Source organism: Colius striatus, chromosome 3, assembly GCF_028858725.1.
Source record: "Colius striatus isolate bColStr4 chromosome 3, bColStr4.1.hap1, whole genome shotgun sequence".
NCBI lineage: Eukaryota > Metazoa > Chordata > Aves > Coliiformes > Coliidae > Colius > Colius striatus.
In genome coordinates, this window is record NC_084761.1 from 70,756,031 (window position 1) to 70,771,350 (window position 15,320).

Sequence of the window (15,320 nt, forward strand, 5' to 3'; positions counted from 1 at the left end):
AAACCTGCTCCGGCGTGGGCACCTCCCCCACGAACTCCCAGGTCCTGCCAGGAACTTGCTCCAGGGTGAGCTTCCCATGGAGTCACAGCCTCCTTCAGGCATCCACCCACTCTGACGTGGGCTCCTCTACGGGTTGCGAGTGGGTCTCTGCTTCCCGGTGGTCCTCCATGGAGTGCAGGGGGACAACCTGCTTCACCATGGTCCTCACCGCATATCACAGGAGAGCCTTTTCAGTGCGTAAGCACCCTCCTTCCCCTCCTTCTCCACTGTCCTTGGTATCTGCGGATATGTTTTCACATTCTCCCTTCCTGTTGCTGCTGCAGTTTTGCAACTGCACAACAACTTCTTCTCAAATATGTTATTTGTAGAGGCGTTACCTCCATCACTAATTGGCCAGGCCTGGGTTAGGGGCACGGTCCAGCTTAAAATTGACTGGCCCTAACCCTGTCAGCTACAGGGGAAGCTTCTGGCAACTCTTTTTGTTTAAAGAAGCTACCACTGTAGCCCCCCCTGCTACTGAAAAACCTGGGCCAGGTAAAACTGGCTGTTATCTTCTGGAGAGAGTCCAGCGCAGAGCCACCAAGATGATCAGGGGACTGGAACATCTTTCATATGAGGAAAGGCTGCAGGAACTGGGGCTGTTCAGTCTAGAAAAGAGGAGACTAAGAGGGGATCTTATTAATGTTTACAAATATCTAAATGGTGAATGTCAGAGGGCTGGGGCATCCATTTTTCATTTTTTTCAGTGGTGTCTAGCAACAGGACAAGGGGTAATGGGATGAAGCTGGAACACAAAAAGTTCTATTTAGACATTAAAGTATTTTACTATGAGGGTGAGGGAGCCCTGGCACAGGCTGCCCAGGGGAGTTGTGGAGTCTCCTTCCTAGGAGGTCTTCAAGACCTGCCTGGACCCATTCCTGTGTGAACTGATGTAGGTAGACCTGCTTCTGCAGGGGAATTGGACCAGATGATCTCTAAAGGTCCCTTCCAACCTCTAACATTCTATGATTCTATTAGCCTGGTATGGAGACTCCCATTTTGCATTGACCAGATATCTTCTCCTTGTCACTTAGATCTGTGTGCATGTTGGCAGCGTTATAAACCTCCAGCTGCTTTAAACCACATTGGTGATAAGAAGCTGTGGACTGTCCTCAACAGTGATGACAAGAGAGGATGGGAAACGAGTCTTATGTACCCTGCTGGCATCAGTGCAGTTGAAGAGTGATTTTCCATGATTTCATATTCTAGTCTCATAAGGTTTACCTGTCTTTCCAGGTTGATTTGTGTAGTTGGACAGAGGTGATAGTGATTCTTAAAACCTCCAGGAGTTGTTTTCTGGTTGGTTTGATGAGGCACAGCAAAAGCCTTGTCATGGTTTAGCAAGGAGCAGCTTTTGTTTCGTAACAGGGGGAGTGGGCTGCAGTTAAAACCGGGTAAAGAGTTTTTGGACTCTTTCCCTCCCCGCCCCAGCTCCTGGGTTCAGACCCACCTCCAGCCTGGCTGGGCCGATCTGACGCCTCTGTGATCACTATTTAGGAATGAGAATTTGAGGTGCTGGCAGGAGGTGTATGAGTGATACAAGATGGAGGTGACCATGCGGACCCCACAGTCAGAGAAGGAGGAAGGAAGGAGGAGCACTAGACCAGAGACCCCTCTGCAAGTCATGGTGAGAGTGCAGGCTGTACCCCTGCAATCCATGGAGGGCAATGGCAGGACTAAGAGCCACCAGTAGCTCTGTGTGAGTGCACATGCATGGGTGAGAGACTGTGTGAGGAGGCGACTGTGGCCCAGGCCGTGCTGGAGAGTCTGCGCGCCACAGAGCAGCCCCACACGAGAGACAGAGAGGAGCTGCAGCCTTTGGAATAAGTGCGTGTCGGAGCAGCCCGTGCAGGGCTGCCGTGTGTGTGAGTTACCCCACAGACTTGCAGGGAGGACTGGTGCAGAGTTCACCTGCCCTGGGGAGGGACAAATGGCAGAAGTTAACAGGAATAGACTGACTGGAACCCCAACTCCCTGCGCCCCTGGGCCGTTCAGGAGGGGAGGAGGAAAAAACACCGGGATCAGGGCTCTGAGCCTGGGAAGAGGGGAGGTGTGGCAAGAAGATGTTCTTAAAGGGCTGATTGGACTCTTCATTGTTGTACCACTCTGTGTTGGTTTATTTTGGTTATGTTTTGGGGTTTTAAGGTTATGTTTTAGTTGATGTTACATTAAATTATTTTCTGTTTTCTTCCCCAAGCCGAGTAGGCTGGTCTGTTTTGTCCTGCACCTTAAGGGGCAAGTAAGCTCTCCCTGCCCTTTGGCAGTCCTCAGGTCTTTGGTACTTGAGGCTGATAGTGGTCTTTTTTTCCCTGATGGGCCTAAACCAGACATGCCTGCAGACCAGTGAGAGCCTCCAAGGAGTAACAGTTGTGTGAAGGAGACTGAAGTGGCACTGGCTGATCAAGGAAGCAACTCCAGTTTAGCTAGATGTGTTGTCTAGCTATATGTTGCTCACAGTAAATGTGGAGAGACAGGCATTGTTTCCAGTATGTGGGGGTAAAGGTTCAGAAGGTTGCCATCTGTTTTCCATGTCTATAACATTGTGAGTATTGATAACTGCAGTGTGGCTGACAAGTGACTGATCTAGTAAGAAAAATGTAGGGATTTTTGGAGAGCAGATGACTTGGAGAATTGCAAAGACAATCTAGCTCATTTCATTTGTACTTCAGTGGTCTAAATCTGGCTGGGGATGGTAGAAAGGAAAGTTACTGTCATTCTATGACTATTAGAACCTCTGGGGAAACAAATTTGTAATCTCAATCCAGCTGAGCAGCCAGGTGTCTACATTACAGTACCACCACGTGCTGGACACATGCTTCGCTTGCCTCCTGTGAGCATTGTCAGCATGGACCTTGACTTTACTTTTTTTGTCCCTTTTCATCCTTACTTCTGTCTTCAACTTCTGTAACTGAGAATCACTGATAAACTTTGAGGTGGTTTTACAGCATGGATACTTGGCTGCTGTAGACTTGCTGGAAACAACATTCTGCATGTCCAAGAGCAGCCGATAACCTGACCCCACCATCATGTTCTTGATGTAAGGGCCTTGTTTGGATTTATGGAGATGGTGAAGCTACTTCAGCTGTTGAAACAGACTTCCTCTGTCTTTGGAAACAGTGAAAAATGAGTGCAGATAGGGTGCCACATGGACAGACTTAGATGGATTGGGAGCATAGCCTGTAGGATTTTTTTCCTATCTCTAAGCAGTGGCTTCAGAAGTCTCTGTTCTCCTGTGTGTAAAGCCAGGAGAGCAGCAATACCAAGCTCAGCACTGGTTTCCAGCTCTGTGGTGTTAGCTGAGCCATAATTTAAGTGGCAGAATACAAATACCTTCAACTTGTTCTGTGTTTGAAAACAATAAGATATCTCTCTGACTTTTTAATCTATAGCGTGTTTTGTGTTTTTCTATTTTTGCTTGGTTCACAGTCTTAGTATTTTATAAGTTGGTTGTAGTGCCTGTGTTGAGAGTTCATGAATGGAAAGAAGAGCATGTGTATTTGAAACCGGGAGAATTGAAGAAAACATGCTGACTGGAGTTCAGAGTTGCTCTTGAAACATGGTCAAAGTGACATTTTATACTATGTAACCTTGGGTTGATTTAGTTATTTCATGTTGGTTTCACCTGGGCTGCCCTCAGTCCATATAGAGGTGATGATCTTGATGGTGGCATGTAATTGGTAATTTTTACTTTAACATTGTGCTTGCCTGTTTGGGTAGTTTGAAATGCAACTTGCATACAGCTCTTTTAAGCACAGATCTCTTAGTTTAGGTAGAAAAGTGTAGTTTGCATGTAAGGATGTTTGGCTTATTTAAATAACTGCAAATCTTGTTTAACAATTTTCTTAGAAACAAAGAGAAGTATTTTGCATGTTTAAGTACAAAATCAGTGAATAACAGCTGTAAAACTAAGCCAAATTTATGCTTTTAAAATGAATCTTTCTGAAATGTTATCAAGACTTTTAACTTCAGACATTCCAGAAATTAGTTTTACTTTTGTAGCAAAATAGTTTTGAAAAGCTAAATGTGGTCTTGATGTTGTGACTACCAGTGTACTTCTCCCAAAAACGTGTGGTTATTAATTTGTTCTCAATTCCTTGTGGGTTTAGTTTAGTTTTGTTTGATTTTCCTCCTGGTTATGTACCTGAAAGTTTTTTGGATTTTGTTTTTTAATTCCAGGAGCAGTTGGTCATCATGGTGACAATCTTGCAGAGAAGATACTTTCTGTGCTTCCCAAGCTTCCTGGGCACAAGACGGATGTGATGGTTAACATGGTGGAACTCACGGAACTGCAGACTACAGATGAAACTTGCAGTATTATAGCACCTGGCTGCTTAGCACAACCAAAGTAATCATTCTTCTTTCTTTTTTTGTTTTTTTTAAGATGTTGAGTATGCTTGGTATCTCTGTGAAAAAATGAACAGATTAGACTCCCAAAAGTGGGAGATTCTCAGGACTTTTTTAGATTTGGGTTGTTTTATTTGGTATTGATTACGACAATAGAAGTCAGTACATATTAGACACTGAGAATTCTTCCTTGCAACATTTATTTTTCTTGTAACAGGTTATACCAACAGATTAGGTCTTAAGTGTGGCTTCCTTTTCCCATAAGTCTCTATAACTAAAGTGAGCTGCATGCTGAATTCTTGTTACAGTACCTGCTAACTTAAAGTTTTATCACTGTTTACAAAAACAATACCTGTGAAGAAAGATAATGATGCATAAATATAGAGACAGCTTCATGAGAGCCTTGTTTTTTGCTTAAACAAGAACAACCTAAAAGCAGTAACTTTGTACAATTGTGCTTAGTTGAGTATCATTTGCAGCTAAGACTGCTTCTAAAGTGCATCAGACTTGATGATTCACTTTCTAAATTTAGTTGTACAAAATGAAACTTTCTTGCAGCACCTGTTACCATGCATAAACCAGGAAATAGACCAGGTGTTGGTTTCACTCCACAAAAAAATTTTGCTTAGCAGTGCCCCAGCAATTCATGCAGTGCAAAGGAGAAGAAAAATTCTTTCTCTTTTGCTATAACGTTCTTCCCATAAATTAGAAAAGTTTTTTCCAAGATGGTCCATCTATTGTAGTTTCTAGTCTTCTTGACTCCTTTTGGTGCTTCACACCTGTGCTCCACTCCCTCACCACCTCCCTCCAAAGATTTCACAGAAGACTTTCCAACATATGGCCTTTATTTTCTGAGAGCCTCCTATTCCTTTGTCATCTCCCATCTCACACATGCCGTAACTGGGTTCTAAGTTTCACATTGCATAACTCTCTTCTTCCTTAGAGTTGGAGAGGAAGCATTTCCTCATATAGATGGGCTCAATTTTAACTTGCTGCTGAGGTGACTAATTGTGGTGGGTGCCAGGTGCCCACGAAGTCATTCTATCATTTCCCTCTTAAAGTGGACAAGGTAGAGGTAGAGAAATACAACAAAGGGCTTGCGAGTCAAGATAAGGACAGGGAGATGGCTCAGCAATTACTGTTATGGGCAAAACAAACTCAACTTGGGGGGAACTGGTTTGTTTTATTAATGAACAATCAAAGTGGAGTAGGGAAATGAATATTAAAACCTGAATCTTATAATGCCTCCCCCCTCCCCTCGTTTCTTCCTGAGTTTCTACCTCCTTTCCCTGCAACAGCTTAGGGGGATGGGGAATGTGGCTTATGGTCAGTTCATCACAGATGATCTTTGCCACTGCTTCCTCTCGGGGGAAGGACTCCTCACACTTCTCACTGCTACAGTGTGGGGTCTCTCCCTCAGAATGCAGTCCTCCATGAACTTCCCCAATGTGGGTCCTTCCCACGGGCTACAGTTCTTAATGAACAGTTCTACTGCATCCATGAGGTGCAGCTTTTCACAAACTGCCCAAGTGTGGTTTTCATCCATGGGGGAATAGTCCTTCTGGAATGAAATGCTGTAGCGTGAGTCTCCCATGAGGTCAGAAGTCCTGACAGCAAACATGCTGTGGCCTGGGCTCCTCTCTCCATGAGTTCCCAGGTCCTGCCAGGAACTTGTTCCAGCATGGGCTTCCCATGAAGTCACAGCCTCCTTCAGGCTACAGGTAGATCTCTGCTCCCCTGTGGGTCTCCGTGGCTGCAGGGGCAGGGCCTGCCTCACCATAGGCTACACCATGGGCTGCAGGGAAATCTCTCTTTCAGTGCCTTGGCATCTCCTCCCTCTCCTTCTCCACTGACCTTTGGTGTCTGTAGAGGTACCGTTCTCATTTTCTCACTCCCTTCTGCTGCTGCAGTTTAGCAACTGTGCAGCAACTTCTGCTCAGTTATGTTAATCACAGAGGTGTTACCTCCACCCCTAATTGGCTCAACTTTGGTAAGCAGCAGGTCCGTCTTGGAGCCAGCTGGCACTGGTCCTGTCAGATACAGAGGAAGCTTCTAGCAGCTTGTTTTTTAAAGAAGCTACTCCATAACCTCCCACTACCAAAACCTGACCACACGAATCCATTACACTGCTTTCCAGCTGATATCCTTAAGATCTGTCTCCACAGCAAAATGAAGGGGTCATTGCCCATGGCAGACATGCTGTGATAGCTGAAATTTCTGTCAGCATGACCTAGGGGGAAAAAAAAAAAGTATTGCCCTGAGATTGTTGACTTGTGCTACCACTCTGTTATTCCTAACTATATTGATGTCCTGGTTTAGCAAGGAGCAGATCTTGCTTGGTAACAGGGGGAGAGGGTTGCAGTGAAGACCCGGTAAAGAGTTTTTGGACTTTCCCCACCTCCTGTGTTCACACCCACCTCCGGCCTGGCTGGGCCAATCTGACGCCTCTGTGATCACTATTTAGGAATGGGAATTTGAAGTGCTGGCAGGAGGTGTAAGAGTGATACAAGATGGAGGTGACCATGCGGACCCCACAGTCAGAGAAGGAGGAAGGAAGGAGGAGCACTAGACCAGAGACCCCTTTGCAAGCCATGATGAGAATGCAAGCTGTGCCCTTGCAACCCATGGAGACCCATGGCAGGACTGAGAGTTACCAGCAGCTCCATGTGAGTGAGCCCAGACAGGCGAGGGACTGTGTGGGGAGACGGCCATGGCCCAGGCCGTGTTGGAGAGCCTGCACGCCGCAGAGCAGCCCCACACGAGAGGCAGAGAGGAGCTGCAGCCTTTGGAATGGGTGCGCGTCGGAGCAGCCCGTGCAGGTCTGCCGTGTGTGTGAGTTACCCCACGGACTTGCAGGGAGGACTGATGCAGAGCCCACCTGCCCTGAGGAGGGACAAATGGCAGAAGCTATCAGGAATAAACTGACTGAAACCCCAACTCCCTGCGCCCCTGGGCCGTTCAGGAGGGGAGGAGGAAAAAACACCGGGATCAGGGCTCTGAGCCTGGGAAGAGGGGAGGTGTGGCAAGAAGATGTTCTTAAAGGGCTGGTCGGATTCTTCATTGTTGTACTACTCTGTGTTGTTTTATTTTGGTTATGTTTTGAGGTTTTAAGATTATGTTTTAGTTGATGTTACATTAAATTATTTTCTATTTTCTTCCCCAAGCCGAGTAGGCTGGTCTGTTTTGTCCTGCACCTTAAGGGGCAAGTAAGCTCTCCCTGCCCTTTGGCAATTCTCATGTCTTTTGTACTTGAGGCTAATACTGTTTTTTTGTTCCCTGATGGGCCTAAACCATGACAATTGACGCTGGGGAGACTAAAGATGATGTTACTATGGCTTCCCATCTGAAAATTATTACTTCAGTCATATATCCATTTTTTTTTGGAACAGCTAGCAGAGTTATAATTTGTTCCAAGGTGCCAAATAGTATATATATATGCCAAGATTTGTTTGCTAGATATTGGAAAGGTGCCCTCTGTTAACAGTATGGCTGTACTTAAGATATTTTGCAAAGTCTGTTAGGTACACATGTAGTTCAACAGCTCCAAGATTTGGCTACAAGTTGCAAGCGTGGCAAAGCTGGATGACAGCAGCTGATACCTGGTACCAAGGTGGTGATGTCATTACCAGATCAGTCTAGAACAGCTTTGCCTAAATATTCTCACTCTGCCAAGTAACAGAATCTACCACCTTGGAAATATTTAAGAACAGATTAGGCAAATACTGGTTTAAATAGGCTTGATCTTTCCTTGGAGCAAAGGTGCTACATGACCTTTCAAAATCTCTCCTGTGATCATTGTTAACAACTGAGGAATTGTTATATGCCTGAGAATAGTCTCCAGTCTCCAAACAATGTGTCTCTGCAATGTTCAACCCTGTGTTTTTCACTTTTTGTCCAACTATGCAGTGATTAGGAATAGTTTCTAATTTAAAATAAGCATTTCTAAACCAGCTTAAGACAGTTGCTCAAGAGTACTAAACACCATAACAGTGTCTGAACAGATGGCTGAAGGTGGTAGTATCCATTCTGTTCAACCAGGACTGTGTTCTTGGTTTTGGATTCTAAATGTCAGTGTAAATCACCCTTGCTATTAGAAAATGGTTGAAGTTCTTCTGAATCACTGAATTTGATTTAACATTCCCAGGTCTGAGTTTCCATGTCAGTTCCATAAGAAATTTCTTAAGATGCACTCAGTTCTTCATCAACATACAAAATTATTGTGGTTGGTAGCTGGCTTGGAAGTATTTATTTTAATTGAAAACTTAAGTCTGGATTTATATTTGTAAGTGATGCATAGCAAGGAGTGTTCCTCTGCTTGTAAATTTTTTATTTACCCTGGCAAGTGAATGTACCAGCACCTTTCGTAGAGACAGGACCAGTAACTTCAATTACACCCAAATGGAATGTGTGAGGGCTCTTTTATGTGTAATTTTGTGATCAGACCGTGGCATTTCAGACTCACATATTCAGAATATTTTTCAAATGTTTTCATTATTTTCTCTCAAGTAATATTTGAACATGCTGTGGTGGGGAGAGAGATCTGCTCCTTCCACACAGCTTGCTATATTTAGCTTTTCTTATGGAATGCTTCTCCAGCAGAAACATCTGGGCTCAGTTACAGAGTTAGCAAACAGAATTAATGAATAATTTATGGCTGGGGTGGTGAAATAAAGCAGGGTTCTTTTCTCACATCTAAGGAAATAATGGACTTCTTTAGAGATTTAGATGAAAATGTAAATGCCATATGCTGCTTAAGTTACTGTACTTTGAAGATACTCTCTTTGTGAGGAAGGCAATTTTTTTTTTTTTAAATTTCTATTCTACACTTCTTAATTTTATTACTCTTCCTAACCTCAAAAATCTTGAGGAGTAATTGTTTTCCCTGTCATAGTCACTGACATGTTGCTACTCCAGTGTGAATGTAAGTTAAGAGTTATGCTCTTTGAGAATTGTGTCAAAAATTTTTATTCATTTATATATACAGGTGGATATAGATAAAAAAAATGAAACAGTTTATAGGCATAAAGCTACAGACATCCACTCTTGATCAAAACTGTTTCTGATTAGGAAAAGTGATAGCTACCTTGCCCTTTGAAACAAGTTATGCATAACAGAAGTGGAAATTGTAGTGAAAGCTTAATGGCAGGAGTGATTTAAAAAAAAATATATTGAATGCAGCTCTCTTGCTGCTCTTTGTATTTTGATAGCCCACATAGTGCTTTTGGAGGATGGGCTTCTGCTTTTTGAATGTACATGCAGTGGCTTCTAGGAGCTGTGCTTGGATGAACATCAAGTGTTCCCAGGCCCTCCATCCTGTCCATTTGGTAGCCTTTGGGCCACTTTATTTCACAAAGCACCTCTCTTTTGTTTTTGAAATTGTTTTCATGTGATAAAATACCATCCTCCTGTCAGTAATAGACTTATCTTGATGGAGGTTTTTCTTTGGCTATTTTCTACTTCTTGCAAGCTGGAAGCCAGGATGTGTGGAAGCCCCATGGCTCCTTAAAGCCCCCAGTCAGGATTCAGACGCTGCCATCTTGGTCACAGGTCTGTGGCGTGTGAGAGAAGTGTTATGTCATACTGAACTGTGGGCAACTGAAGAAATATGTATGCTTGCTCTTTTTTATTTTGCTCTTTTATTACCCAGGAACACTTTTGATGTGCTCTTGTATTTTGCTGAATAAACTGAATACTTAATTTGTTTACACATATTTCAAGAACTTGCTGAATAGAGATTTCCTGACTGTTTTTCTGCTCTTTCTTCCTTTCTCTGATCTTTGGAGCTTACAAGCTTCTTGGAATTCAGTGTGGTATTAAATAAAAATGTGGTATTTATGAGATTTTAATATATATATGTATTTAATGCAATATATAAGAGACTATTGGGCTCTTACAGCAAGCATTTTTCCATAAATGTGCAAAACTGTAACATAACAGAGTGTGCACTTCGGCTGCTATGCCTAGAGTAATTCAATGAGCAACACAGCAGAGGTGTCTGGGCGTTTCTGACAAAGCTAGTGGAGCCACTGCATCATCTGGATTTGCATTGAGGGGAAAAATAACAGGTTCAGAATGAGGTGATGATGTTGACAGGTGTGATGCAGAAAGCATCGATATGCAGGCCAGATGTGACACTCACAAAATAGATCTTTGTATGAGAGGTGGAAGGAGAGGTGTGCTGGGGGGAGTTGGTTAGAATTTCAGTGTCTCATGTCAATGGCAGTTGAGAATACATACTTCTCCCACTCCTCCTTGTTACTCCTATTTTGGACTGATAAGTACTTCTATTTACAAGTGCTAAAGCTGTTACAGTTTAGATGGAGAAGAAAGCACCACTCCAGCCACAACTTTGCTCCTGGATATGATGTGATGATGTAGGGCTCTCCTGGTTCTGGTGAGACTTGGACAACTGTGAGTGTAGAGGCCATAAGATGGGGATACTTGTATTCCAGTCCTGACTCTGCTGTCAGCTTGCAGTATGGCCTTGGACAGATCACTTCCATTTCTTTGTGCTCTTGCTTCCTCTTCTAGCCGTTTTCCCAGGAACTTGTTTTTTAAACCAGTAAAACTGGGAGTTTCTCAGGTTACAAATTTGTAGGCCACAAGGCAGAAAATCCTAGAAGTTCTGGTCTTTGGGAGGGCACAAATGAATATGTGGAGTCTTAAGGTATAAGGACAATCAAAAGCAGGATCTCCATTTGTCCTTTCTTCAGTATTGTGTCTTTCTCACTGCTACCCGCAGCATTTTGTTGTACTGGGGAGAGAAGACTTTTGACTTGTATCCCCCCAGGCCTACTTTCCTGTGAGTCGATGGAACTGCAGTTCCAGTCATCTCTGTAAAACACACCATTGCAGTATTCTTTGAAGAGTCATGTATGATGTGAATTTAAAATGAAAAATTATTTGTACTTGTATGGAAAAGAACAGCAAGAATTAAAACTGGAAAGGAGATTAAACTCTCCTTTTAAGCTGAGTAACAGACTTCTCTTTGAATGGATAATTATATTCTTTTGAATTTTTTATCCCATTTGTTTAAACTGGGGAACAGGCATCTGAAGGATATCAGAGTAATGTTTTTCTTAACACTGAATTAATTACAAACTATGGGGATGGTTCTTGGATCTCTGTGGTATTTTCAGTTTTCTTTTTAAAGTATTTCCTTTATGTCAGCTGTAGATACTACTGGAAAAAAAATCCCCCAACCAAAAAACCCTAAAAAAATAACCCACAACTTTTATGCATCTGAAAGTTTATAAAGGCTTGTAATAAGGTATTTGGGATACTGTTATTCTTGAATGGGCTGGTAATTTATGGCATAAATTAGAGTAATTTTTCTTTCTGGGATCTTACTATAAAGAGGAAATGTTAATACCACAGAAAGAAAATCCAGATGGTGCATCTATATTGCTTCATGTCCACTGACAGTCTCGTGGAGGAGGAAGGGTTAAACCAAAACAGTGGACAGTAGTGCTCCTTCAGATGGGGAGAAGCACTGCTGTGTGCTTGTAAAGTGCCAGGTGTGTTGGTGGTGGCTCAGCAGCCGAGGGGGCTGCCAGTGCTCCCTGCTGTGCTAGCCCCCAGCCTGTCCCTGCTGCTGGATGCTTCCCCTGGCTGGCAGCTGGGCAGGACTCACACCCCTGCTCTTCCAGGACCTGACCTCTGCTACAGTGCTCTGCTAAGCTGTGTTCCTGAGTATTGTTTTAAACCTAAACTTAACCATCTCCTTCGAGACAAAAAAAAAAAAGCCCAAATGAATCCAAAAGAATCCACCACTCGTGTTCAGCCTTTTCCAATCTTTTTCTGAACAAGGTGAGCAGCACTTTTATGGAGAAAGGGGGTCTTAACTGCAGGATTTATAAAAAGCAGACATCAATCACATTAACAAAAATCCTGACATTTCCCTTCACCAATGGCAAGAAAGATTGAAGCCCAGCCCTGTGCTTCTCATGGACTCATGCTGTACCACTGAGGTCCATTTTCAAAGATGTCAATTAGGCTTTACAGGGTCTTTCAGTTGATACCTTTTGCCAGGAGATGCCTCTCTAGGCAGTGGATTGGGCAACAGGAATGTGCCAAACACAGCATCCCCCACTGCCACCATATTCCTGGACTGACAGTCTTGCTGCTCACCAGAGTATCATTGTTTGAAGTTTCTCAAGGCATCTTCTTGTTGGGAATAACAGTCCTGCCTGCATTAGCTTCTGGGATTTGTCAGTCAAGACAAGCTTTCCAGGAGATGCTTTCTGCTCAGTTTCAAACCAGCCTGAACTGAGTGAACATAATTGACTGTTGTCACAGGATAAGATGAACAAGCTGATAAGATTTATTGTATCTTGCAATAAATATGTATATTTGCCCGGATCCTTTCAACATAGGGCCTCCTTGTAATGGAAAATGGAAGGGGTGAGAGGTGTGTGCTGAGGGTGGAAAATTCTGGGAAAAGGTCAAGATCTCTGTCTTGCCTGCACTGTGTAACGTACAGCATTGCTGGGAGACCTCACTGCTGCTCTGCAAAACCCCAGGTTACTGCAGTAAGTGGGTTTGTTAAAGTAATTGGCAGAGGACTCGCATGAGGGTTCTTGATTTATAACGACAACTAGATTCCTGCCTAATAGATGCCACATTTTTTTCAGTTGTCTGTTATGCTAGGCCTCAGAAGGCTTAGAGGTTGTCTTCTAGATAACAGGAAGCTTGAAGCTTATTTTTCTTGAGATAAAGAATGAATTGGGCTGACAAGCTCTTGGCATCAACTGAGCGGGTTCTTCCTTATCTATGCCTCTCAGCCCACGAAAAGGACTTCTAGGGATTGTGGGAAGCTGAGCTGCTCAAGACTTCATTCCTTGTGCTTTGAGGACCCCTAACTGTACTGTTTGTCTCAGCTACTCAGAATTCCTAATGAAAGAATGAGAATTCAGGTTTTTTTCCTGGCCCTTCTGACACTCAGATGGCCATCCTCAGAGTGCAAGGATCAAGAGGTCTGAGATGCTGTTTCCTGTGGAATCTGCTAGTTGAAAAGGGCAAAATCCAGAATGCTTTGTGCTTATTTTTTTTAAGACGTAATTTTTTAGTTCTTCTGCAGAAAGACTCCCTTGTATGTATGTTAGTCTCAATATAATCTCTATTGGAGTACTGTCATTAAGTCCCAAGTTTCTGACTTTTTCCTTTACCTGTGGAAAGACACAATAAATTTGAGTGTTACCTAGATGTTGTCCAACCATCATCAGAACTCTTGAGTACTTGCACCTTCAGCTGGCTAGCACAGCAAGGTAGTAATTTAATGTCTGTAAGGAAATTCAGTAAGTGCCGTCCCTTCTGACTGTATCCTCCTCAGCATTGCTCTGTGTTCTGCAGGTACATTCCTTGCAAGATGTAAAGGGCAAAGCTCTTTCTGACTAACTGTCAGAAAGAGAAGCTACTCATGTCTGCAGGGGCAGTGTTGTTTTGTTTGTCTGCAGCATTTGTTTTAAAATGGACATCCTTTTCTTATTACATTAATGCTTTTGTTTGTGGATTTTGCCAATTTCTTTTTTTCCCCTTTGTAGGTTTGCAAACTGCTTTTCTCTTGGTGTGATCAAAGTGCATTTTCATGCAGATATATTCAGAGTTCAGTAGCAGTTCTAGAGACTGTCCATTTATAAAGTCTACTTTTAAAGTCTTTTAAAGTAGACTTTATAAATCCCCAGAAAGACTAGCTCTTGCTCTGCTTAGCCAACTGCCTTCAAGTTTGCCTCCTGAATGACCTCAATGGTGAGATTTTAACATGCAATGATATGCCTTGGCCTTGTGACGTACTGCAGAGTTACTCATTTGTTGTTCAACCATAGTGCCAGAACAGAGACTGATTGAGTGACCTGGAGGGGTATTTTAGTTTATCACTCTCATACTATAAAGTAAGTCTGCAATAATAGACTGATGAGAAGAACAAATGATAGCTGCTCATTGAGATGATGAATCAATGTTTGGGAAGTACAGTATTATCTGTTGGCAACAGGTTTGGTTGCAAGTTTCGACTATATGATTTGGATTATTTCACGATTCCAAACTTAATATAAAACAGGAATCAAAGCTTACACAGGCTAAAATTTATACTAAGTGAGCTATTTATCTGTCAGAGCTTAAAAATACTTTTACTCTGGAGAAATATAATCTGTGCACATAGAAGTACTCTTTTTTTATGCAGAGAAATACTTACATAAGTACTGATTTTTATTTTTCTGTAATTAATCCAAAAAATCCAGCCTCCTTTTCCTCTGTTTAGCATGACTTCTGTTAATTAGATGGCAGATACTTGGATTCAAATTTGTAATGCCTAGCTACACTGCTTGGCTATCTTTATTTACCTTGTTTTCCTGAAGTGTAGTAAAGAGATGCTCAACTGGGTTTAGCTGCCTTATAGCTGCTCACAGTTTCAAAAGCGATTGTGAAAATTTACCAAACCAAGACAATTTTTATGCCCCAATGAACTGTGGCCCAGAAGTGATCCTCCTGCAAAGTGATCCTCCTGCAGGTTCTGGATGACTGTGCTACAAGAAGTGCAACTTAATTTTCATAGATTGTGAATGTATTTTCTAAAATGATCTTCATCTGGGAAAGTTTCTTATTCACAGTGGGAGAGAAAGGTGTTATGACCTTACTTAAACACCTCTGTGGCTCTACTACTAATTCAAATAAGCAAGCAGAAAAATAAATCCATACTGAGCCATTTTCAGTTACTGGAAACAACCACAGAATATGTGCTGTATGTGTGTGCTGCATGTGGATCCTTGAGCTGAAGTTACTCCTTAGAAAAAGGAAATTACCCTCAACAGAAAAAGCTACAGTTCTTATTAATGACAAGAGACTATCGCATTGCTTCAAACACTCTTTGCACAGGTCAGAAAATGCCATTAATGACACACTCTACTTGATGGTAAGAGTGTGGAGGAGGAGAGGAATTA

At 42.7% G+C, this 15,320-nt stretch overlaps 1 protein-coding gene across 1 annotated transcript in view; it reads left to right on the top strand.

Annotated features, from left to right (window-relative positions):
* SCFD2 (sec1 family domain containing 2) overlaps positions 1–15,320 on the top strand; it is a 199,959-nt gene that overhangs the window by 6,611 nt on the left and 178,028 nt on the right. The window contains exon 2 of the mRNA XM_061993969.1: positions 4,216–4,384. Coding sequence (XP_061849953.1) covers positions 4,216–4,384 — 169 coding nt within the window. The remainder of the gene's footprint in view (positions 1–4,215; positions 4,385–15,320) is intronic.